At 26.0% G+C, this 25,262-nt stretch overlaps 4 protein-coding genes across 15 annotated transcripts in view; 1 reads left to right on the top strand and 3 right to left on the bottom strand.

Annotated features, from left to right (window-relative positions):
• LOC124950524 (huntingtin-interacting protein 1) overlaps positions 1–6,159 on the bottom strand; it is a 6,365-nt gene extending 206 nt beyond the window's left edge. The window contains exons 1-19 of one of the 8 annotated variants that reach the window (XM_047497328.1): positions 5,952–6,141; positions 5,608–5,697; positions 4,780–4,984; positions 4,509–4,572; positions 4,073–4,430; positions 3,892–3,953; positions 3,540–3,814; positions 3,267–3,463; positions 3,030–3,168; positions 2,862–2,949; positions 2,714–2,802; positions 2,414–2,617; positions 2,096–2,276; positions 1,721–2,008; positions 1,327–1,568; positions 1,069–1,221; positions 784–884; positions 487–716; positions 1–372 (exon numbers count right to left, since the gene is read on the bottom strand). The exon at positions 1–372 is cut by the window's left edge and continues 206 nt beyond it. In XM_047497328.1, coding sequence (XP_047353284.1) covers positions 203–372; positions 487–716; positions 784–884; positions 1,069–1,221; positions 1,327–1,568; positions 1,721–2,008; positions 2,096–2,276; positions 2,414–2,617; positions 2,714–2,802; positions 2,862–2,949; positions 3,030–3,168; positions 3,267–3,463; positions 3,540–3,814; positions 3,892–3,953; positions 4,073–4,430; positions 4,509–4,572; positions 4,780–4,824 — 2,886 coding nt within the window. In that variant the 5' untranslated portion in view covers positions 4,825–4,984; positions 5,608–5,697; positions 5,952–6,141 and the 3' untranslated portion in view covers positions 1–202. Of the gene's footprint in view, positions 373–486; positions 717–783; positions 885–1,068; positions 1,222–1,326; positions 1,569–1,720; positions 2,009–2,095; positions 2,277–2,413; positions 2,618–2,713; positions 2,803–2,861; positions 2,950–3,029; positions 3,169–3,266; positions 3,464–3,539; positions 3,815–3,891; positions 3,954–4,072; positions 4,431–4,508; positions 4,573–4,779; positions 4,985–5,188; positions 5,201–5,607; positions 5,698–5,951 lie in introns of those variants that run through there. The other 7 variants (XM_047497331.1, XM_047497332.1, XM_047497329.1 and 4 more) reach the window with 7 other exon arrangements.
• Positions 6,160–9,033: 2,874 nt separating this feature from the next.
• Positions 9,034–13,051, bottom strand: LOC124950429. 3 transcript variants are annotated; one of them, XM_047497090.1, is made up of 10 exons: positions 13,033–13,051; positions 11,614–12,781; positions 11,362–11,484; positions 11,032–11,149; positions 10,672–10,933; positions 10,429–10,587; positions 10,138–10,228; positions 9,907–10,043; positions 9,670–9,802; positions 9,034–9,546 (listed from the first exon to the last, which is right to left on the bottom strand). In XM_047497090.1, the coding sequence occupies exons 2-10, from the start codon at positions 11,758–11,760 to the stop codon at positions 9,496–9,498; spliced, it is 1,221 nt and encodes a 406-aa protein (XP_047353046.1). In that variant the 5' UTR covers positions 11,761–12,781; positions 13,033–13,051; the 3' UTR covers positions 9,034–9,495. The 3 variants fall into 3 exon arrangements, with proteins under 3 accessions (XP_047353046.1, XP_047353045.1, XP_047353047.1); XM_047497089.1 differs by having other exon boundaries at positions 9,034–9,542; XM_047497091.1 differs by lacking the exon at positions 13,033–13,051 and having other exon boundaries at positions 9,034–9,542; positions 12,702–12,776.
• Positions 12,998–19,972, bottom strand: LOC124950427 (nuclear pore complex protein Nup154). 3 transcript variants are annotated; one of them, XM_047497086.1, is made up of 28 exons: positions 19,816–19,894; positions 19,578–19,677; positions 19,334–19,495; positions 19,119–19,256; positions 18,925–19,021; positions 18,664–18,827; positions 18,428–18,573; positions 18,080–18,345; positions 17,704–17,954; positions 17,357–17,610; positions 17,080–17,253; positions 16,875–16,980; positions 16,532–16,743; positions 16,355–16,452; positions 16,080–16,269; positions 15,871–15,965; positions 15,700–15,796; positions 15,475–15,552; positions 15,192–15,388; positions 14,977–15,124; positions 14,581–14,816; positions 14,350–14,497; positions 14,163–14,261; positions 13,966–14,086; positions 13,705–13,815; positions 13,490–13,610; positions 13,275–13,397; positions 12,998–13,174 (listed from the first exon to the last, which is right to left on the bottom strand). In XM_047497086.1, exons 3-28 carry the CDS (start codon positions 19,467–19,469, stop codon positions 13,063–13,065), a joined length of 3,918 nt encoding a protein of 1,305 aa, XP_047353042.1. In that variant the 5' UTR covers positions 19,470–19,495; positions 19,578–19,677; positions 19,816–19,894; the 3' UTR covers positions 12,998–13,062. The 3 variants fall into 3 exon arrangements, with proteins under 3 accessions (XP_047353042.1, XP_047353041.1, XP_047353043.1); XM_047497085.1 differs by lacking the exon at positions 19,578–19,677 and having other exon boundaries at positions 19,816–19,972; XM_047497087.1 differs by lacking the exons at positions 19,578–19,677; positions 19,816–19,894 and having other exon boundaries at positions 19,119–19,271; positions 19,334–19,456.
• A 28-nt stretch (positions 19,973–20,000) lies between these two features.
• LOC124950428 (eukaryotic translation initiation factor 2-alpha kinase) lies at positions 20,001–25,041 on the top strand. The gene is made up of 13 exons (XM_047497088.1): positions 20,001–20,426; positions 20,596–20,722; positions 20,862–21,036; positions 21,152–21,308; positions 21,405–21,567; positions 21,685–21,949; positions 22,043–22,165; positions 22,283–22,469; positions 22,537–22,642; positions 23,122–23,327; positions 23,406–24,135; positions 24,201–24,548; positions 24,732–25,041. Exons 1-13 carry the CDS (start codon positions 20,251–20,253, stop codon positions 24,948–24,950), a joined length of 2,982 nt encoding a protein of 993 aa, XP_047353044.1. The 5' UTR covers positions 20,001–20,250; the 3' UTR covers positions 24,951–25,041.
• Positions 25,042–25,262: the final 221 nt, after the last annotated feature.

Here is a 25,262-nt window from a genome sequence, read left to right as displayed (position 1 = left end):
ACATTATAAATATATATAAATTGGTTAGAAAAAAATAAAATAAAAAAGAGAAAAAACAAAAAAACAGAAAAAATAGAAAAACAATAGAAAAAAAAAAAAAATAAAAAAATTTAATTGTGACATTTTACAAACTTTTCAAATTAATGGAAATATTAAAAAAACGTATATGTTGGTCACACACACATCACATGCTAGATATAAATTAACCATTCAATTGATCGTCACCATCCAATTGATAATGATGACGTCGTAAAGCTGCAAACCGTAACCTTTCGGTTTCTAATGTTTGTTCCAATTCCAAAATACGTACTTGTGCTTCCATTTCTAGTCTTTTTGCTTGGTGTAAAGTTAATTTAGATATATCTAAATCTTCTATAAAATTTCATATGTTATAGGCAAATTCATATTATAAAAATAAATATATAGGATATTTTTTTATAAAACTAAAAAAATTTTCATTTAATTCATTGAATTCATTTCTCTCACCTGTTTCCTCGACAAGTTGACTACAACTTTTTGCTGTTGCAACAACACTAGCCGTAGCTTGTGTTACTTCTCTGGATGCCTCAGAAAGTGCAACTAAGTTATTACTATTTCTATTGGCTTTGACCCTACTAGCAACTACAAGTTGTGCTGTAGATGCAGCAATTCCTTGTGAAGCTACCATTAATTGTTCAAACTTTCCAGAACCTGATACAACTTTATCGGCTGCTTCCCTGTCGTGTGTAAAAAATTATATAGTATTTTAATATTTAAAAATAATTTTACATCGTTAACGCTTACAATAAGAAATTTGCTCCCATTGCGATAGCTTTCGCGGCAGAGATAAGACCCTCAGACCATTGATGATTTCGTTTGTAAAATTCTGTAGCAGAAGCTGTGCCCTGTATAAATATTAATGTAATTTTTATATTTCATATAGTGTATAAATCCGTTGGTAATATAATTATTAAAAAAAGAATATAATTATTAAAAGAGAGAGAGAGAGAGAGAGAGAGAGAGAGAGAGAGAGAGAGAGAGAGAGAGAGAGAAATATATGTATATCTGTAAAACATGATCTTTACTAACCTTTCCTTGGCTTACAATTTCATGTTGTAATAGACTTGATTTTTTAACTAATATTCTTATACATTTCATTAATTCTGTACATGAATCTAAAATCTTTCCATTCACTTCTAATTTTATTCCTGAATCTGCTGCACGGGATCTATCCAACATATCCTAAAATATAAAATATAAAATGATGAAAAAAATGTATCATTAATTTGTCAATATATATACGCACAATGTAATTTATATATATACATATATAATTAAGTTTCTTACTTGCATTCTGTTAGCAGCTTCTTCTATAGCTTTATCCATACTAAAAAGTTCATTTTCTACTAATTCGCCAATAGCTTCAACGTTTCCTTTAGCACTGGATAACTTTTCACTCATAGTTGATATTTTTTTCGATTGATTTTTAACATTGATTATCTGCTCTTTCGTCATTGGTGATTTTTCTTTGATATATGTTAACATCATTAAACCTTGTGATCCCAATTGTTTACATTCATCTGCTAAACCTTAAAAAAAATATTTTATTTATTATAATTATCGAATATACATGTTTATATCCTTCTATTTATCTATCAAAAAATGATGTATCGATTAATTTTATTATCCCGAATTGTTTTAGTTTGATAGGGAAAAAAAAAAAAAAAAAAAAAAAACTTACTATCACCCAAGACAATATCTGTTGCTGTGTTTGATGTAGATTTGGCATGTATCAAGTATAATGCAAGCATGTAAGCAGCATGAGTTGTACTGCGAATTAATATTTTTCCCTTTGTAGCATCATTTACATAACTGTTATATGATGCATCTAAGGCATCCAGCGAATCCAGTGTTGGATTAACTAATTCTCTCAGGTAATCTGGTGTACAAGTTACAGCTGTTATTGCAGGATTATCAATCGTATGCATTGCATGTTGTAAAATAAACTCTGCTCCGCATATACAGCTTACTAAAATAAAGATGTTGATTTATTTATCTTTGTATACACAATATATTTATTCAATATAATATTATTTATTAAAATATAAAAACTTACAAACTATTTCAAATAGAGTAGTATCAGCATCTATTTTCATTTGGTTACGCCATCGTTCAGTTTCAGTTTCTAAATTTATTATTTTTTGGTCTAACTCCTCTTTTTGTGCTAACAAGTCATGAAGATTACCTTCGACTGCTGCTTTCTCAGATGCAATAAAATCTATCTTTGCAGTTAAAGCCTGTTGCACATTTAAAAGCACAGCTTTATTCAGTGGCCGTGATAATAATAATAATAATAATAATAATAATAATAATAATAATAATAATAATAATAATAATATTAATGAGAAATAAATATTAATACTTCTATACTAACCAAATTTTGAGTTTTAGCAGCATCAAATTCTTTTCTTACATCATCTAATTCTGCTCTTGCTTGAGAAACTCTTTGCGTTTCCTGTTCAGCAGTGGCTTGTCCTTGTATTAATTCTTGTAAACGTTGTTCTGCTTCAACAGCTCTGCGCTCTGATTGTTCTTGTTGTATTTTTACTCCACCCAATTGTTTATCCACATCAGCTTTCTTTTAAATACAATTCGTTATGTCAGCAAAAATGAAGGGAACGAAAAAGAAAGGGAGAAAAAAAAACGATATATTTCAAATCACATATACGTATACCTTTCTGATTAAATTGATGTGTTCCTCTCTTAGTTTTGAATATATATCTTTAAGCTTTTGAAACTTCTCCTCGAGTATTCTGTCTTTTTCTGTAATAATGACGAAGTGTAACGTCTATAAATTAAAATATTGTTTTATTATAACATACCTTTAACTTCCTGAAATTGAACAAATATGTCTTCCTTTTGTTTAGTTATTTCTTGGTTGGTTTGTTTTTCATGAACTATTTCATTTCCCTAAAATAAAAAACAATATACAAGAAATTCGTACAATTATAAACTAATTATTTTCATTCTAAAATAAGGATTTTTTGTACTTTGGTACTAAGAGCAGATTCCAAATCTAAAATACGATTTCGAAGCTCTCCAATAATACGTTGATGGTCTGTAAACAATTTGTGTAATTCTTGTCTTTGACGTCCATTTTCTTGATGCAGATGTTTGATAAGATTATCCCTAAAATAATTTTAATCATATGGCTATGTGAAAATAATTTTCAAGAAACTTTATATATGATTCATTTGTAAGTATAAAAGATTTTCGAAGATAATCACCTTTCTGTTAAAGCATCAGGTGAAATAGAACCATTCCGAGAAGAATCCAATTGATCACCCGGTAATGAACTTGTATCTGATGTATCAATAAGACTATCAACCACAGTTTCACTATCCAATGACTCTTCTGGAGGTAGTACAACAATTGGTGTAACGTATGTTCTTAATTCAGCTTGTATTAGAAAATTAGGTGGATTCTGTGAAGAGAATACTATTTTTATTATAATTGCCATCTTAATTACTATTAAATAATAAAGCAAAAAATTAAATTACCTCTGGTAACGATGGTATGGTAATTAAATGCTTAAAATACTGCATGTGTTTAATAGTATTATAAAAACCCTTTAATTCTTGAAATTGCTTTGAAAATCTATCGCGATGACCTGTTAATGTATCCGCAGGAAGAGCACCATGAAGTTTGAACAAAATTTTAACACAATAATCATACAATTGAGATGCATCTTGTATGCACGGAATTAATGGTGCAAGCCGACACTGTCCACATGGTGTCATTGAATTTGAACGTGACATATCCAATGATCCAAATACTGTAATTTATTAATATAAGCAATATTTTCATTATCTAAACATATATTATTATTCAAAGAATATTTTTAGAGTGTACCTGTATGTTGTAAATTCAAAATATCATCCATGTAATCAAACATTTCCACTGACATTTGAAAACTAGAGATAAGAAAAAAATGTGTAAATGATGTAAAAACATTGAAAATATTGGTTATATATAGAAAAAAAAAAAAAAAAAAAAAAAAAAAAAAAAAAAAAAGAAAAGAAAAAAAACTTACTAAATATTTATATCATTTTCACCAATTGCTTCAAGTTCTTCAGCTGTAACCAAAAGGTTCCCTGGTATACGTGGATTACGTTTATGAAAATCTAATTTTGTAATTAATAATCTTATATATAACTGAATAAGACGGCCATAACCCTCCCGAAGATGTTGCCATAACTTTCCAATATCTTCTAATTTACCATAATATCTTTGGGAATCACTAATCACTTTTGGATGGCCCTCTCGTAATACTTTGTGTAAAACATGGCAAAATTTCCATGCAACGATTTGATGTTCGAATAAAGGTTGTCGCAATATAAACGTCCAAAATATAGAACCACTTTTATCTTGATATGTGCTGATAATAGCATCTATTATTTTATAAGGATCATTATATTACAATATTAAATATTAATACATTCGTACTAATGTATTAGATAAAAGGATACTGCGTACATGCTTTTCTTTAACAGGAGTTTCAGTTGGATTCACTGCTTTCCCGATGCTAATGATCTGCAATTAAATATTATTTACTACTACACAAAAATTTATACCCTAATTCATCTTTTATTATAAATATATCATAATGTAAATATAAAAAAATAAACAGACATTAATGCATATTACAAAAAGAAACATATATGTATACTAAGCTTTATATAAGTGTTACATTTTTTTATATAACTCAATATTTTCTATTAACCACATATTTTCACTTACCAGTTGATGCAGTTGTTTATCAGTTAGTGGTAGTACAGGTGGCATATTAATAGTGCAAAACGATTATAACAAGAAATTATAGCAAATATAATAGCATAATAATCAACACATATAACAGACCATCATTTATTGACTTGTCGCTCACCCAAAATACAATATGTGGGTGCATTAAGTGTTGCAACAATTGTACACATTATCTGCAGAACTGTATATGTACAAAAAGAAAAAATGTTTTCAATATAGAACATGAATAAATATAAAAAAAAAAAAGAAAAAAAAAAAAAAAAAGAAAAGAAAAAAAAATTAATATATTCAAAGCATTACAAGCATCATTATGCCAGCGATACTATAGGGTATAATAATATATTGATAAAAAAAAAATATTAATAATTTTAATTATTAAACGCACCTCTTTTATATCCTACGACATAATAAACAATATTTATTTACATATAGTAATCTAATATTCATATGAAATATCCGTAGTATTAAAATATATTAAAGATAAATAAGAATGTTATAGTCCCATAGAACTTAAGTATTTTGTTATATGATTTTTATTAAGTATTTGGAATATACTGATAACAATTACTTATCAAAACATAAAATGTAGAACGTAATAAGTAAAAATGTAGATAAACGCAGATAAATTTCCAATGCGTTATCGATATAAGGAATTCAAATACGAAAAAAATATTATAGTTAGGTAAATAGTAACACTTTCATTAGAATTACAAACGAATTGAATATTGAAATAACGACGTATGAAAAGATAAACATAAAAAACAAATGATAAAATTACTAAATTGAATAACAATGAAAACATACCTGGAATTTGTCGATGTTTTTACGTTCTAAATCCAAATTATTTTTTCTTTGTTGTAATACTCGTAAGGACAATGAAGCCATGCTAAAATTCTAATCGAAAAGGCGCAATTGATATTTCATCGATATATTATATATTACATATTATATATTATATATATATATAATACAACACAATATATTATATATATACATATATATGTATATATATATGTATATATATATATATACATATATATATACAACACAACGGATATTCAAATTTTATATGAAGTGTGATTACAATCTGTAAATATTAGTATATAATATTTTTGTCAGTTCAAATCAAAAATGATAAAAAGACAAACCTATTTATTCGCGTTAATATTCGTAAACACCATATAAATATAATCTTTAAAAAATCTAACTGACTTCATTATACATTATCTATATATCGATATTTTTTATCAACGAATGAAATAAAAAATAAAAATGACAATTGCAGGCAGTAAATAAACGACGATGTCAACGTGACCCACCCTGATGCATGTCGATGATATTGGTGCAGAAACGAAATTAAGCTTCAATGATGCACCAATGAAAATGATTGCACGTCGTACCTTGCCTTAACTTATGTATCTATTCATATGCGTCACGTCGTATATGGGCAAACCAATCAGAGTTTAGTTGGGTTTTAAACGAATTTTTTTCATTGGTGCATTCTAAAGCCATCACTAATACCACGTGAGTGTTATACTACGATAAACGAGATAAATATTAATTTAGAATAAACTTGCAACGATATATTGATTTCTAATATTTAATAATATTAAATACGATAGAATTCTAAATTATTCTATAATAGCGAATTAATAGAAACAAAATTAATGATATTATATGAATTTGATTTACGTATTTTGTGATAATTACTAAAGTGGCGCCGTTATTTATTATCTGACATTTTAATTCGTTCATTTATAATTGAAAAGTCATGCAATTTTAGAAATACTTGACTAGATAATAAATTTACATATTGAAAATATGAAAAGTATTATATAATAGTAATCGTTTGAAAAAATTATTCTTATTTTTAGATATGTCTTTTAACAACATATCCTCTAAGATTTTTACAATCGTTATTTAAAATATAGATATAAATACGATTATATCAAAATTATACAATTTTTTTAAAAAAGTATACCTTTTTTTATCATCATCATTATTATTATTACTAATATTATTAATATTATTATTATTATTATTATTATTATTATTATTATTATTATTATTATTATTATAATAAACTCAATAACGCTAAAGACTGATGTATCAGTCGCTATCAAAATTGAGATACTTGCAACGGAAACGTCATGTCCGTGTATTGAAATACAACAAAAAAATATTTTTTATCAGTAGATTTTAGATTTTGCATAAAATAAGAATTTATTTGATCGTGTTTCATTCAAAGGAAATAACTATATCAAGAATTTCAGATGATAATGTTAAGATAATATAATTTAATGCTGTGAAGTAACTAAGATTTCGAAGTTTCGAACAAATTCGATGTCGACTTACTTTATTTTCAACCAACTACGAATCGCCCACCCTTAATTCCGACCTAAATCGCGGACAAGTGTTTTGGAGCCATCGCAGAACTTCTTAAGTAGTAAGTGAATTTTTAAGTCCCTCCGATCACTCAATCATGTCGAGGACGAAAAATCCGAATCGGCACGAGCGATTGATTGTAATTAATTAATAGAATAGAATTGAATGACCAAGAATAAATTTTTTCGAAGATTTACTTATCAATGATTTCTTGTTTTTTGATTTATTTATTAGATTAGGATAGATTTAGCTTTAGATCTTCTTGTTCAAACGCTTTAATTATAATTATTTGAAATTTTTTCAAATTATAATTATTTGAAATTAAATTCAATTTTATTTTTCGACGAAATATAAATTAACATTTTATTAACATTCGAATAATGTACGAGATATATGAATTATAATTAGTTAATATTTAAACACTATAACATTCTTAACAAAATTATAAATATCATATATATGAGATAGGAAGAACATTTGCGCTCGTTCGCCGTGGCATAAGCGTGGGTGTTCGCGGGTGCGATTAAAAATCCTACCAGGAACTTTTCTTTTTTATTTGCTCGAAAATTCGATTAGATTACCTCGCGAATACGGATTTTAGAGTAGAGTCATCGTTTTTCTATTATTCGCGTGGATGTTTAAGCGTAATTAAAAATTCTATCATGGACTTCGTTGTATTGTTCGAAATTTGGGGTACATGAACGGTGTTACTTTGTAATGAAGTATATGTAACTGCCGGTGTTACGATAGTAATATTATTCATAAGCGGGGACTAATACTCCTCCAGGTAGCATTAGGAATCAAAAATCTTGGTTCGCTCATGTTATCTCGTATTTCAATGTAGAATCAATCTAACACTTACGTGAATGTTCGCGGACGTGATTGAAAATCCTGTCGGGGACATCATTTTATTTGTTCGAAAATTCTATTAGATTATTTTGCCAACGTAGATTTTATAGTAGAGTCATCGTTAGCTCATGGGTCTTCAAAAAGCAATAACCTTTCACGTGGTGAGACCTGGATCAGTAATATTTGTGATATATTGAAATCTTATGATATGCAAGTGCTATTGAACGAATGACAACATATTTCTAAACTTTTCTAAAATCTTTTCATTCTAATTCTGACCAAATATATACATATTTACACTTTATATTACTTCCTACATCTTTCGTATATTTAGCAATAAATAAGTAGACATCTTCGTTTATTGAAATGCTATATAACTGTATAATAATTTAAACAATTACTTTAAATTAATTATTCTAATTTCTCTCGTATGGGACCCTTGGGTGTAAGTCCTTGAGAGAAATCTTCTCTATTTTTCGGTAGGGAAAAATCGAGTTCGATTTTGGTACTCTGGTTTTATTCGGGTTGTGTCTAAGTTCTTAATCATACTGATAATTTTTGAGATATTGATAAGAATGTACTTATCTACTATCCAGACGATTACTAAAGTATGAGTTCTGTCTTTTGACGATGTAATATAATTTTCGAATATAGAACGACACATTATAATAATTAAAAAGTAATAAGACATGATTGCAAATTTGCAATTAGTCGAAAGTTATCAAGTTAGTAGAAAATTTATTTATCATTACTCACCCCTTTTTAAGAGAGGTCTCCACTCCTTGTGCTTTCCATCTTTTCAATTCCATAGTCATCATTTTTATGTAAGACAAAAATAGATCTTAATTAAAAAGTTATTAATTAATGTTTAACAAACACGAAAAAATATGAAATAATTTTTTTTTTGTTTTGCTTCGATATGAAGAATTTTATAAAATATTATATTTTGAAATAATTAATTTTTTTTAAATAAATAAATGCATAATAACAATAATAGATAATACGCGAAATATTACAATTTATTATAAGTTCATGACCTCGGATATCTTCTGCCGGTGTTTTTGTCCGATAATAAAATTGATAAGAAAATAAAAGATAGTTACATACATTAATCGTTATGGCTTTCATATTAACACATTTCATCAATCGTTGCTCTCTCTCTCTCTCTCTCTCTCTCTCTCTCTCTCTCTCTCTCTCTCTCTCTCTCTCTCTCTCTCTCTCTCAAACATTATTCCCATCTTCTAATTCTTGTTATTTCTTATATCATATTAAATATTTTCTTTTGTTTGTTTTTTTTTGTTTGTTTATTTAAATATTACTCACACCTCTCATAAATTTTTTATGACGTTTAAATTCTTTTATTACAATTAACTATTAATATTTAACAATAGTACATAGATAACTTCTAATTGTAGTAATGGTTCTAAATTCGCTTAGTGTTGCAATTTTACACAGATCTTATCGTACTGATGATAATACCGTAAAGTACGACATAGCCGTTTGAACTAGCTTTAATATAAGTAAATTAAAAAAAAAAAGGAATAAAACAAACAAAAAAAATAAAAATTAGATTTATAGAGAATCAGTATATAAATATTATATTTTATATTATTTGAGAAAAATTATTCTTACCGAAACATAATTCTCTAATGTCATAGAATATAATCCACCAGCCATTAATTGGCATGGTGTCATACTACGTAATAGTATTAAACTAAGCGTTCTTTTGCATCTCGAGGAAAGCACGTACCAACATGAGTTGTAACTAAATATATATAGTAATATATAATATATGTATATATATAATTTTTTTCTTTATGTACAAAATAATTTATATTTATACAAATTCTCCATATACAATAATCTTACCTATTTTCAAATACTTTAGCACTGTGATCTATTATCCTTTGACTTGGTAATGTCAAGCAAAAAAGATGAAATGCTTCACCTATTGTTAAAAAACCAAATCTGAATACGTCTGAGAAATTATGTATATTGATTATAGTCTGAAAAAAGATTTGCAAAAAATAAAAATTTTCGATAAAATATATATGTATATATAATAAACATTGTGCGAAAAAAAATTTATTTAATACTTACTTGAACTCCTGTAATGCTTATGCCTACTACATTAACTATTAATAGTATTATTAAAGATTCTGTATAACATGCTTGGAGTAATTCAACGAATCTTAAAAAGAATTATAAAATTCTTTTCAATTCCCAATGCAATGATTGTCTTAAGATAATGTCATTAAATATTTATATATAATAGAATAAAAAATCATTTAAATTATATTCATTTTTTAGTATATTTAAAAAAAAAAAAAAAAAAAAAAAAAAAAAAAAAAAAAAAAAAAAAAAAGATGAAAGAAAAAATAGTAAACTAACTCAATGGCATGTTTATGTCTTTTGACACATAATGAAAGTTCTTGATAATTTTTTTCATCTTGTGCTTTGTTATAATTATCATCTTTTGATTTATTAAGGAAATTGTTGTCATATTTTTCTTCTGTATTCTCGCATTTACCTATATTATTTAATCGATAACTAGAACAAAAATTATCATAAATATTTATGTTTTTAAAAAATATATAATATTATATATATATATATAGCTTCTATAAAGCTTACCATACAATTGCAAATATACCACAAGCATGTTCTGAATACATCATATACATCGTATCAGTTGCAATTAATACTGCAACTACTAATATAGTAATTGCATAATCATAAAACAAAATTTCATTAAAATATTCTTCCTCGTTAACAAAATATTCCGTACAAAAAAGAAGTTCCATTTTTCGTGATTCATTTAACGGAAATAAAATGTTAAGAAAGATCGGCGATAAAGGTAATGACAGATATAATAATGTTGTGAAAGTTATATAGACTGTGATTATAAAAAAAAAAAAGAAAATAAATATTAATAATAATTAATAATAATATATCTTTATCAATTGTAATATTTATATGTTGATTTTAACATACACATATACCATATCGTAAATTTCCGGCCACTTTCAGCATATTTTGAAAGAATTGCTATTTCTTTAACATCTATTAAATTTCGCCAATCTTCTTCAATATGTTTTAAAAGTACTTGAAACTGTAAAATAATAAATAACGTGATAATATATATATATATATATATAACATTTTCCAAAATAAATTATGAACTACATATTTTATACATATATACATACATACATGCATACACATATATGTATATGCATATGCATATACACATTCGCGCGCGCACACACATACACACGCACAGAGTACATATATATATTATAAATATAAAATATATAACATTACATGATCTATATGAAAACCAACAGTGAAAGTCTTTATCATGGAACCCTTTAGCACCACTATGGGAGGAATGCATTCAATAAAAGCATCGATATCAGTTATCCCTATTTCAGCTACTTTTATGATCTGGAAAAAAAAAGAAAAAAAAAAAAAAAAAAAGAAAAAAACCATGAATAACTTGAATTAATTTTGGTATATAATATAAAATATTTTTTTTGATTTTTATTTTTTTTTTGTTTATTTCTTTTTCTTTACCTCGGGCACGTACATAGTAAAGAAGATAAATATTACTAAATAGAACAACAATTTACTTTTGATAGAATTTTCTAACGGCCACATACCAAAATAAGACATGAAACGTTTATTTAACACGTAATATCGTTGCTCAAAGAAGTCCATCATGGAATGAATGATTTTTTAAAAGTTCGTTCTAAAACTATGGATATTAATATCGATTTCGTAGTTTCAACTTCGTATAACTTGTTACTGTTATTTAGAGTGTCAAGGAAATAATAATTTGGCAATTTTCCTTCTTTACGTATAATAGACTTTCAATCGATATTGCTTTAGCCATACGTAATTTTCTTCTATGAAATTGATACTGCAAAATTTCTACCAGTCAGTATAAAAATTATAGTCTGTAAATAATACTAAATTGTGTTATCCTTGTGAGAAATAGCTCTTGGGCAATTTGTCAAATTAGATATGATAGTCGAATCGATAGTCGTTCTTTAAATCACAGTTATATTTTGAACATTTATCTATTGCATCAAAGAAAAAAAAAAAAAAAAAAAAAAAAAACAGCTTGGACATCAATCACATTCGTTGTATTACATTATATAGCACGGTATTATTACGTATCATTTTTATATTTCGACGTGGATGTTTATGGGGGTATTTCTTGTTGAAAATAATTCATAGTTATGAATAGAGTACATTTTCTTCAGTATTTTCATATAACTTTTCTTACACATATCTCGGTTATCGTTGGTTCACTCGTATATACAATACTTCTAGCGAATCTGTGGGTTTAATAGAATTCTTATATTTTTCGCAACAGCCACATTCTGTATTGGTAATACTTTTTTGATTTATCTCAATTTGTTTCATTGCATTTGTGCACTGTCTTGCATGTTGCCTTCCATTTTATTATTATTATTATTATTATTTCAGCAATAATAAATTCATATTTTTATAAATAAATAGTGAATATTAAGCTGAAGAAGAAGTTGCACAAGAAAATATTTATTGAAACATAAACACGCACACACACACACACACACACACACGCGCGCGCATATATATATATATATTTATTAATATTAATATTATATTAAACTCACTCATGATCTTTTTTTTGCCATACCATTCTTCCTTAGGAAGTAGGATTTTGGATTGATATAGGATAATAGGTTTCTGTGTCCTAAAAATGAGTAAAAACGATAAACAGTTTTTATTAAATTCGATCACGTTTCAAAAATAGCTCGATAATATATTGAGAAAAAAAATCAATATTAATAAATATAAAAAACGTCAGAACAGTCATACTGTTTCGATAACAGTAATTTGTTATATGGTTTTTATCCTATGAAAAGAATATACAATTGTTTGGAATTATTGTATTAAGTATTACTTGAGCTCTTCAAAAAAATAATTATTTGTGCATTATCTTACTTTGTACCTACTGTAAATTATTTATTAATTTTACATTCTCATTGATCTAAGTTTTGCTATTAATTGTTCACTATTAGGTTTACTAAATAAAATCGTTAGACACTTGGAAATAACATCTTGGCACTTAACTATTAGTTTTTCTCTGAAACAAAAAAAAAAAAAAATGAATAAGAAAAATGCATTTTTTATATTAATTTTAGGAATAAAAATTTTCTTTTTATATTAAATAAAAGATCGTTCACCTGTTAAAAGCATTAATATTATTTTGATTTTTGATAAAATAATTTATTAAATTTGCAGTGGAATCTATTAAATGGAATTCATTTCCTTTGTTTAACCAAGTACGTGTATTTTTTCCAATCATTCTACAAATAAAATGGAAAATAATTAGATAATATAAGTATTATTTTATTAAAGTTTTTTTATTAAAATATTATTTTAATGGTTTTATACTTACTTATCATAGTAATCTAAAAGATCTTCCATTGATACACCTAACTTTAAAAATACTGTAATAATACAATTATTGGAAGTTTTTAATCTACAAGCTCTTGTTTCCAATTGTTCTATTAAGAATTCTGAAAGGAAATTAATTCATTAGCACGAATTAATGAAATGAATTAATTTTAAGATTATTAAATTTCGAATTTTTTTATTTTTTTTTTTACCTACCTATCGGAAAACAATGTGGTGATCCTGAATATTCTTGACCAAGGAGTTTAATTTTAGTCATTAAAATTGCCATTTTATCATCTGGAGACGATGCTGCAGCATTTTTTAATTCTAAAATTTAACATGTGATTACAAATATAATCATATTAAAATAGAAATTGGTATTGTATCTTAAAAAAAAAAGAAAAGAAAAAAAGAAAAGAAAAAAAGAAAAGAAAAGAAAAAAAAAAGAAAAAAAAAAGAAAAAAAAAAAAAAAATACCATTGTTGATTATATTTGTCCAAATTCCTTGAATTAACATCGCATCTTGATGCCCGGAACAGTGAATTATAGCAAGTTTACATTCTAAAAGTTGCAAAGGTTCTGCATATTCCTCATAAAGCTGCCAAAAGAAATAAATGAATCATAAATCTGCATATTCATATTTTGTTTATACAAATATTATTTGATTTACAAACCTGTGTAATATCAAGTAATGAGGAATTCAATTTTAACTTAGCATCACGGACAATCATAGGATCAAAAATATGTTGCTGGCTACATATCGTATCTAATATCTATTATATATAATTAAAAACAATATAAATGTCATATATATTGATATAAATATAAAATTTGTTATATTTGATAGATCATATAACTTACTTGTTGTTGTATCCTAGCTACCTCTAATTTATCTTCTAATTCACGTAGGAAAATTCCAAGATAAGGAGCATAACCAGCTTGATCACTTCGCATGCATACAACTGCACGTGCTAAATATTCTACTCTTTCTGATAATGATGTTTCTGGACTATAAATAATATATTGAATTTAATATACGTGCGTGTGTCTATTATAATTATAATTAATAACATATGAAATATAAATGCGTACGAAGGTTTAGTAGCCAAAGAATCTAAAATTTTTGCTGCAGCAGCATGATTTTTATTTCTTTCATAGAATTGCCAAAGTAATTCAGGTGCATTAACACGACTCAGATAAGTTTCTAATGAAGGCGCTGCAAGAGCAACTAGTTCACCATGAAATCCTCTTTCAATCATCCATATATATACCGCAGTATGAAGTATTTCACAAGAGGAATGTAATGCATCATTTATAATTTCATGTAACTAAAAGTATAAAATTATTTGAAGCATCATGTTGAGATATTTTTAATACTAATAATACTTAGATGAAATGAAACATACTTGAGACATGAATATATATAATATAACATATATTTTCCCTTCTTTCTGTGACTTTTGTTATAACACATTAAAACTGACTTACCATATCTTTCGGAGGTGTTATCGATACAGCAGAAGTATTATGAAGAGCTGGTCCTGGTTTACTTGGAATGGTTGGCGTTAATGGATTTGACATGTTCTGATTAAAAATATGATCCAACATTGAAGTAAATTCTTTGTAAATTTCTAATCTATAATAAAAAATGACAATATATAATATATTTTTTTTCCAATAAAAATTTTCATAATATTTCATACCGTTTTATATAAGCTATATTCCCTTCTTGATCTTCTACAGGTTCATTATTTTTATAAAAATGTAATGCAGCATTGTGAGGATCTATTCTCTCCGCACAACAGAGACACAATTCAAGAACTCCTGTATAAAACTGACAGGCTACAAATTGCTGGCATACAGCACTCAAATTTAATCTGGGTGCTACTTCTTTACAAAGCTATATACAATATCAATAATTATACCGTATTGTAATTAAAAGATTTTATAAATATGAAATATATATAAATATTAATAATCTTTTACCTTCAATGCAGATTGCAGATAAACTTGTTTCTCTTCAGAATTTGTACAATTTTTTGCTTTCAATATTATTTCATTTGCCTACAATTTATTATTACACACGTTTATTTACAATTATTATTATAAAAAAATAGTCGTGCAGTATAGAAATGCAAATTAAACATTTCAAAAATATTATTTTAATAAAAAGAATATATATACAAATATGTATATATACATTTAGCATACCTTTGAACAAACTGCATCTTCACTTCTATACAGATTTGGACAAACCTCTCTTAATCTTGAACTTACCGCATCTACGGATGCATTGTCGCCAAGATAACTAAAAATATTTATAATTAAATGAAATGTAAGAATTGGAAGAATTAGACACACGTGTATATGTATCTATTATACCTATCAATTAGATGAATGATCAATAAGGATGATATTTCATGTCCAATTAAAATTAAATCCCTAAACGTAGCCGTAGAAAATTGACTAATTTGATCCTATCAAAAAGAAAAAAAGAAAAAAAAAAAAAAATACGAGGAATTAAAGAAATTATATGAAATAATTAGTAATTAGAAAAGAAATATAAAGAAACTGTAATAAACTGTAATTACCTTAGAGAGACAATTAACAATATTATTTAATTGATTCTCACACAAAATCTCCCATAAACCTAACACCTCACAAGCATGTGTAATAAAAACTTTTAAAGCATCCAAGGAATTTCTTTCTTCTACTATAGGTTCTTGATAAAGATTGGGTAATGTTTCAAATTCATCCGTTATACTTCTTACATTATTATGTCTAAAACAAGAATGTCATCACAAATATACATATAGTTTAAATTAAATTTTTAAGACTTATGTAATATATTTAATGCAATACATACTGCTTAGTAATATTTGTATTTTTATTGAGAAAACACCTTAAAGCTTGTAAATGATTCAAAATCCATCTAATTTGATTAGGTGGAATTGTACTAGATATCTGTAAAACATTATACAATAATATAAGAATAAACATATATATTATTTGAAGTTACATTAATTAATTTCTATTTTTTTACCTGAGTTTTATTGTTTATATTTTCTTGTTTTATACAACGCATATTCCATATAGGTCGAAGTATTCTTCCTACATATAAATATAAACCTCCATGTTTTGCTGAAAATTGTTGTAAAGTAGCATCTGAATTTAAACCCATTTGTGGATGTTGCCTAAATACTTGAGGTCTATTATCAAAAATTTGTACTCTGGGTGTTGACGTACGTATATCTCCTGTTCGAACAGAAATCGAGGAAAAAAAAAAACAAAAAAAAAAAAAGAAAAAAAAGAAAAAAAGAAAAAAAAAATTAAAAAAAATTATTTTTTTTTTGCTTATCTATATCAAAGTGTATATAAAATAATACCTGTATGTATATTAGGAAAATTGCTATGCCTATCAATTGCAGGGACAATCCCTGATACCTTTTGTCCACCATATAAGAAAAAGGCTCTTGTTGCCCATTCACATAACTAGAATTAAAGAGGGGAAAAAAAAAAAAAACGAAATAAATATACTTAAATAAATGATTATTAATTATAAACGTCACAATAAAAATATTTACACAATACCTGAGTATTTTGAGAAGTTTCTAAAGTAGCTAAAATTAAACATGTTGCACATGCTTGTTCTGGAGACTGAGATTGAAAATAAGCACGTACTGATTCTGTATCAGGTCCACGCTGTTCTAGTAAAAGCTGTCTTAAAATATCTACAGGACGTACTTGAATTAAAGTTATTGCACCCTATAAAAAAAAAAAAAAATGAAAAAAAAAAAAGAAAAAAAAATTATCAGATATGAAATAATAAAATTTATTTTCTTAATAATATTTCATTTATTTTCAATACCTGAGTTGTTAAAAATATAAACTTTCTAGGTGGCTCCATGTGTTGTCTAACAAGAAGAGGTGGTTCTCCTTGTGTACTGCTTTGTCTTTCTATATGCATAGCCGATTCTCCAATAATTTCTGCCATTGCCCATACAGGACTATCAAGAGGTAAGATACTTTGAGTTTCAGCTAAATAATTTGTAAAAGGATATGCATCATTGCTTAAGCACCATGCACTTTCTGTATCACCACCACAGACAAGAATTAATGATCCTATAGACCAAACAATAAAATACGTAAAAAACAAAATATTTAAGCAATATATACTATTCGTAAAATTTTATTGAAATTATAAATTGATCAAACCTTTTCTATAATGTGCCATTTGAACCTTTTTGGGCCTTGTTACTGGAGCATTGGCAGCATAGCCTGGTGGCAATCTTACATGTATTAATTGAAGTCCTTGCGGTCTACTCGATGGATTTGAAGGTGATGTACAACAGAAGTAAAAACGAGTTCCAGTAGCTGCCACCACAACCAAATTCAAATGTATTGATTCATACTCTGTTATAGCGGATATGCTCACCAAAGGTCGAAAATTGTTACTATCGAGAGTTCTATTAAATAAATATAAATATAAATATAAATAAATAAATAAATAAATAAATAAATAAATAAATATATATATATGCTGAGATTTCATAAAAATTGTGTAGAAATGATGATATAAAATATTACATACTTTACAACATGAACAGTATTTTGAACTAATGAACTTTGAGAGAGCGATGTAATTTTGGATGCACCACCATTATCAATATCCCAAACGGTAATGGTACCTTTGTCTCCCAGAGTATATAAAATATTACGGGAATCGTCTATGGAAATTTGTATTATTGCTTCATCTTCAGATAGAGCCATAGTTACAAATGAAGGAATTACAAATGATAATGGCCCTTCAGAATGATTAACTTTTTTACAACGTTTACCAAACCAACTACTTTCTGCCTGTATACATACACAAATATTTATTTATTAAAAATGATATTTTAAATATTTATACTTTTTTTTAATATTAAGATATATTTACTTGATAACATATTTCAAACAATGAGCCATCTCTACCGCCAAGAAAAATTCTACCATTACTAGTATTGGCAATGGTGGTTATACCAATACCATCAGTAGTAACAGTAAAAATTGGTTCTGGTACCAATTGCATTTCTATTGATTTACCTATTAATAAAATGATTTAATTGTTATTGAAAGGAAATGAAAAGAAAAATTAATAATCACAAAAGAAAAAAAAAAAATGAAATACATTACCATCATTACCCTCATTAAGTATAACTGCAAGTATAGTTATTTCAACTGTTGTTGTTAGAATTAATAAATATCTAACATAGCTTTGAAATATGCCTGGTTTTGGTTTTGTTAGACCAACACTTATAATAGTCTCATTCAATCCATCAAAGTATGCGACATCAGCTCTGAAAGATAGAATTTTTCAATTATAAAAAATGTTTATTTCATTATATTATTTCTATTTTTCTTTTATTTATTGTTTATAAAAATAATAAACAATACTCGTTTTCATATGACCACACATAGATATCACTGTCAATTGTAAGCCATGCTTTTGAAATATCTGTAAATAAACCCATCATGCAATGACATTGCATATCTAAATAAACATTAAGGAAATGATAAATGTTTGAAAGAAAAATAAGTAAACTATTGAAGAACATATATATGGTGCATATAAAATATTACAAGGATACGGCCAAAATGTTCCATCACTTCAGACGGCAAAGGAATTTTACTATGTATTTTCATTTGATTTATATTTGTCAAACTTATTGATGAACCATGTAAACTTGGATAATCATGATCATCAAGACCACTAACAGTTGGCCCACCTAATCAAATTTTGTCTTTATCAATTGTATAAAAAGATTAAATAATTATTGAACTCGTATTGTAGCATATTAAATACCTTGAATATTATATCTCATTAAATTAATTAAAGATGGAAAATTACTATCTGCTGTGATATGTTTATCAACCATTTTTCCAGCCATTTCCAATGCATCTAAATGTATTTTAAGTGGCTCCATTTCTGTAAGTGACATTTTCTTAACTTTTTATGCTTCAAAATCTGAAAAAAAAAAAAAAACAATATTGTATAAAAATAAAAATTACATATAAATATTGTAATATAATTAACAACGATATCTTACGATTTATTAGACATCTAAATATATACATTATTTGAAAAATTATTCAAATTATTTTACGGTTTCATTTATATACGATTTTCTTCAATAATGTTATAGCATTCTTAAAAGACCGGTACGTTAAAAGATTAGGTTATATATATATACAATATGAAAATAACCAAAAATAATTGTGATTAGTGATATAAAAGAGTGATAACGTTTGAAAAAATTAATATTAACATATATAATATCTATATACCTGAACAAATGAAATTTTCTTAAAGTTTTAATTAAAACTTTTCACGGGCATATTAACGACAGTCATTCGCACGAGGTTCACACCCGTTTACTTCGCGCCACTCATTGTCAGTCTGATAAACTTAAAGCACAAAAATAAATACAGTTAAAAATCAAAATACAAAACTCTTTGTGTTCACTTCAAGTAATTTCACATCGTATGATCCACATATGAATTCGTACGAACGTAAAGTGTGTAATGCATTATAAAATCAACATCCATTTATTTATATATTTACATATAGTATTTAATATATTTTTTTATTCGAAATAAATATATATAGTTATGTAATTCTTTTTTATGTGATGTTGAATATGTTATCTTTATATCTGAACATATTACAATAATCAATTATTGTAATACTTAAATAAATAATTAGATATATGCATCTGGAAAATGATGTCATGTATAGTTAATATATTTTTTTGTAAAAGAAAGATGCCAAAAATATTTTTTTGGAAACAAATATATTTTTATGCGGTAATTATAATCTTATACAGTTTAACATTCGTTAACGGTGCTAAAATAAATCAATTCAAAGTCTGTGGACCGTCTTCCAAAAATCCTCAAAGGTAATATATTATAAAAAATCAATAGATTATATTCTATATTTGTTGTCTACAAAATTACTTGAATTATTTTAAAAATATTATATAAATATATAAACCAATTTAAGATTAATTAAATAATAAAAGCAAAATCTATTCAATTTATAAGAAATAATATTTTGTATATTTGCAGTTTGATATTTGTAAGTACATTGGATGGTAAAGTATCAGCATTGGATGCTGCCAATAATGGAAAGAAACTATGGGCTTTGGATTTTGGCAAGAGTCCCATGTTATCGTCTAACATTCATCGGAGAGAAGTATGTTGATTACGTATTAACATAATTAAATAATATATAAATTAAAATGTATATCAATGTATTAATAATTGATTAATTATATTATTTTTATTTTTGTTTTGTTTTATATAATGTATAATTTATCCGTCCTATTTTATAGCTTAATAATAATGGACAATGGGTTAGATTAATTCCATCCTTAGGAGGTGGATTATATAAATTTGATGGTGAAAATTTAGAAAAATTACCAGTAACAACCGAACAATTATTATCTTTATCATTCCGTTATTCTGATGATTTAGTATTTTCTGGAGGCAAAGAAACACGATCATATGGTAACTATTATATTTATTACAATCTTGTAATATACAAATATATCATTAATTAATTTATTATTATGATTGCAAAGAATATAATCATTATCATCTCAATTAATTTTTTTTTTTGCAGGAGTATTGAGTACAACTGGAAAAATATTATATGAATGTAAAATCGATGGTTGTCGTAACTATACTACTACAGACACTCATATTGATAAAGAAATACTTGTCATTCAACATTTTCAACAAACTGTCAGAGCAGTTGAACCACATAGTGGTGCAGAAAAGTAACTTTTTCGATATATCATTTAATCCTTTATTTTATCATAAAATAAAATCTAAAATAAGATTTAAGAAATAATTTGTTATTATTTTTTAAATAGATGGAACTTCAGTGTAGGACAGCACGAGTTACTTTTAACTTCCAATCAAGATATGTGCCATGATGGTACTATTCCTGAATTTGAGCTTAAAGTTATTGTCCCTGAAGGACTGATTTGGGCAGTTAAAAAAAATGCTCCTAGCGTAAAATTATGGCAATATAAGGTTAGAAATATTAGTTTAAAACAATAATAAAAATAATTAATTTTTAAAAACAAAAATACGTAAAATAAAAGACATATTCGCCTGAATTGTTCTAATTACAATAATTACTTCTTACAGTTTGATTCTCCAATTGTTACAATATGGCAAAAAGAAAATACAAAAAGTATTAACAATAACAAAGGATTAAAGGAAGTTAATTTATTTGATAACTCTCAATGGACTTGGGGTTCCGAATTTGCAATAGGACCTAGTATTTATATAGGAATGCATGACAGACAATTATATGTACAAGAAAATGCACAGGTTTATAAATCTTTGGGATCGTCTTCAACTAAATTTACATTACATTCACAAATTCCTTGGCAACCGTATCCTGCTATTGGTACATAACTGTTTAATTGCTGAATATAATAGAAGTATAGTTCTAAATATATTATATTACTCAGAGATATACATAGTACTTAATATTTTCCAGGTACAGCACTGATAACTAATCCATTAAGTATAAAAGAAAGTGATAAGAATAACTCTTTTGAAATAACTGATGTACAAAGTACAACTGCTTTATCTGTAATGTATAATTCAGAATATATTAATGGTGTGTTTTATCAATTTCTTATATCATAAAAAAAAAAAAAAGAAAAATCCAAATAAGTTACAATTAAAATGCTATTTAAATATATATGTTTCTTAAAAAGAAATTTTTTTTTAACAGGAAATGGTTTCTATTTATATTTAAAGGAACATTTACAATCAAATAGGAATAATCAATCTTGCAATGATTCCAATATCCTTATTACTAACAGTGAAGATAACAGAAATTTTTATGAAGAGATCGATGATGAATATGATAATGATGAAACTCCAGTACAAGTTATTATTGTCTCCCTATGGTATTGGTGGTAAGTTTTAAATAAATAAATCAAATAGTCCTATGTCATATAAATATATAAATAATGTTGTTGTTAGGAAAGAAGTTTTAGTAATATCAATTACTACCGCACTTTTACTAAATTTTATATGGACTCAACATCTATTAAATAGAACAGCAATAACTAAAGATGCTATACCTCCAGTAAGTTAGCACATTGATTGCAACAGTACTTTTCAGGATTCCGATGTAAAAAGTCAATTTAATTTTATTATATTATATTATATTATTAAAAACTCTAATTATAGTACGTAGTAATCATCAAAAAGCACATAAAATGGTTTTTTTTTTTTTTTTTTTTTTTTTTTTTTTTTTTTTTTTTTTTTTTTTTTTTTTTTTTTTTTGGAAGAAAAAAAAGCGATTTTTCTTTTTTTATTTTCTATTCATATTTATACTGATATACTACGAATTTCATCGTAGCTGCACAAGTATGGCAAGTAAATAAACTACAAGATAACTCATAGAATAATTGGGATCATAGAACTATGTTTCTGTTATATTTAGTAGTCAATAATGCCATCTACGAATTATTTCGTAATTGACAATCAAACGTATTAATATAAAATTTTATTTTTATACATGCTGATGTTTTTAGAAATGTAACAAGCATCTATATATTACAGCCCTTGATAATTGAACGTCACATTGAATGCAAGAATGTCAACAAAATTACAGATCAAGGACAAAATGTAAATTTCAAATCTCGTTATTTAACAGATTTTGAACCAATTGATTGTTTAGGCAAAGGTGGTTATGGAGTTGTATTTGAAGCTAAAAATAAGATAGACGAATGTAATTATGCTATCAAACGAATTGCATTACCTAATAGGTAATTTTGACTGAAAATATTTTTTAATTAATAATATTGTAATTTTAAATTGAAATTTATCGTGTATCTATTTTACAGTCAAGATTCTAGAGAACGTGTTATGCGTGAAGTAAAAGCATTAGCAAAACTGGATCATTGCAATATTGTCAGATATTTTAATGCATGGCTTGAATGTCCTCCTATTGAATGGTTAGAAGAACACGATCGAGAATGGATTCGCAAGGAAAATTTTCTATCATCAGAAGTTTTATTAAATACTAATAAAAATGAGAAAAAATGTGATAGTTCCACTTGCATTAATGTTTCTATATCTGAACAGTCTTCTATAGATAGTGCTTGTGAAGCTTATGTTTTAAATCATGAAAGTGATGATTCTTTTGTCGTATTTGAACATTCTGAAAACTTGAAAAATGAAGAAAATGTTATAGATATTGGTAGTTCTAATACAGAAAATTCTGACTCACAATGTTCTAAGAAGGACAATAATTTGAAGGACGACGATGATTCTTTTCTTTCCCAAAACGTTCCATCTTTTGGAAATAATAATAAACTGTCCAGAATGGAAGAATATAAAAAACGTAAAAAATCTTCGCTTTCCATAAATTTAAAAGAAAAATCTAATAATCGTAAATCAACAAAAATGTTTTTGTATATACAAATGCAATTATGTCAAAGGCTTAGCCTCAGAGAATGGCTGAAAAAGGAAATGAATCCAAGGGATAGTAGTATGATATTGAATATATTTCATCAAATTGTTGATGCCGTAGAATATGTTCATTTGCAAGGTCTTATTCATCGTGATTTGAAGGTAATCCAAATTGATATTTATGTTACCACATCAGACGATAGTAATATTATATTATTAATTTACAGCCATCGAATATATTTTTTGCTTATGACGATAAAATAAAAATTGGTGATTTTGGCCTTGTTACTGCTATGACCGAAGGTTACAAAGAAACTTATTTTCCGTCAGATCAAAGTGGAAATAATAAAATAAACCATAATTTGCATACGTCCTGCGTTGGTACTCAATTATATATGTCGCCTGAACAAATGAACGGACAAATTTACGATTATAAAGTAGATATATATTCTTTAGGAATTATTTTCTTTGAACTGTTAATGTCATTCGATACAGAAATGGAAAGAATAATCAATCTTACGAATTTACGTAGATTATCATTCCCAAAGAATTTTGAAATATATTTTCCAGCTGAGGTAAAAACAATTTTTTAACTATATATATATATATATATATATTTTTTTTTTTTTAACATTTTTTTTATTTATAGATTATGTAATTTTACGTATCTTTTAAAGTGTAATAATTATATTTCATTTTTATATTTTACATTGTATTATTGTCATAATTAATTTCATATTCATTCTTTCATATTGTAGTATACATTATTGAAAATTATGTTGGATGAAAGACCTGAAAAGAGGCCTACAACACTGGGAATCAAAGCAAGACCGCCATTGTCACATTATGGAAAAAAAAATGGTTTTAGGATAAATGAAAGTTCAGAGTGGCATTTTGAATTACCACAACTTGCGATATATTCATCTGTAACAAATGGTAGTAGTAATAATGAATCACAGGTAAACACAAGTACATAAAAGACTATCAATATAAACAATAATTTTATTGTAATTCCATTTTGGAATATGTTCCTGTTTTTTTAATCATTATAAAAAAGTTTATATCTCAGAGGTATATATTTTTTTTCATTTTAAATACGTAACATTTTTCCTGACTGTGTATGTAATTGACATTATCATTTTTTAACGTTTCTTTGTTTGTGTTGAATACTTTTTTTTTTTTTCGGAAAAAAAAAATTTTAATATTTTGATATAGAGAGCAATATGAGAAAAGACATATATTTATTATAAAAATTCATGTATATTACAATAAAAATAATAAAATGTGAT

The sequence above is a fragment of the Vespa velutina genome, chromosome 7, assembly GCF_912470025.1.
Source record: "Vespa velutina chromosome 7, iVesVel2.1, whole genome shotgun sequence".
In the NCBI taxonomy this organism is placed as follows: Eukaryota; Metazoa; Arthropoda; class Insecta; order Hymenoptera; family Vespidae; genus Vespa; species Vespa velutina.
Note: the sequence above shows the minus strand (reverse complement) of the source record. Positions and strands in the feature narration are given on the sequence as shown.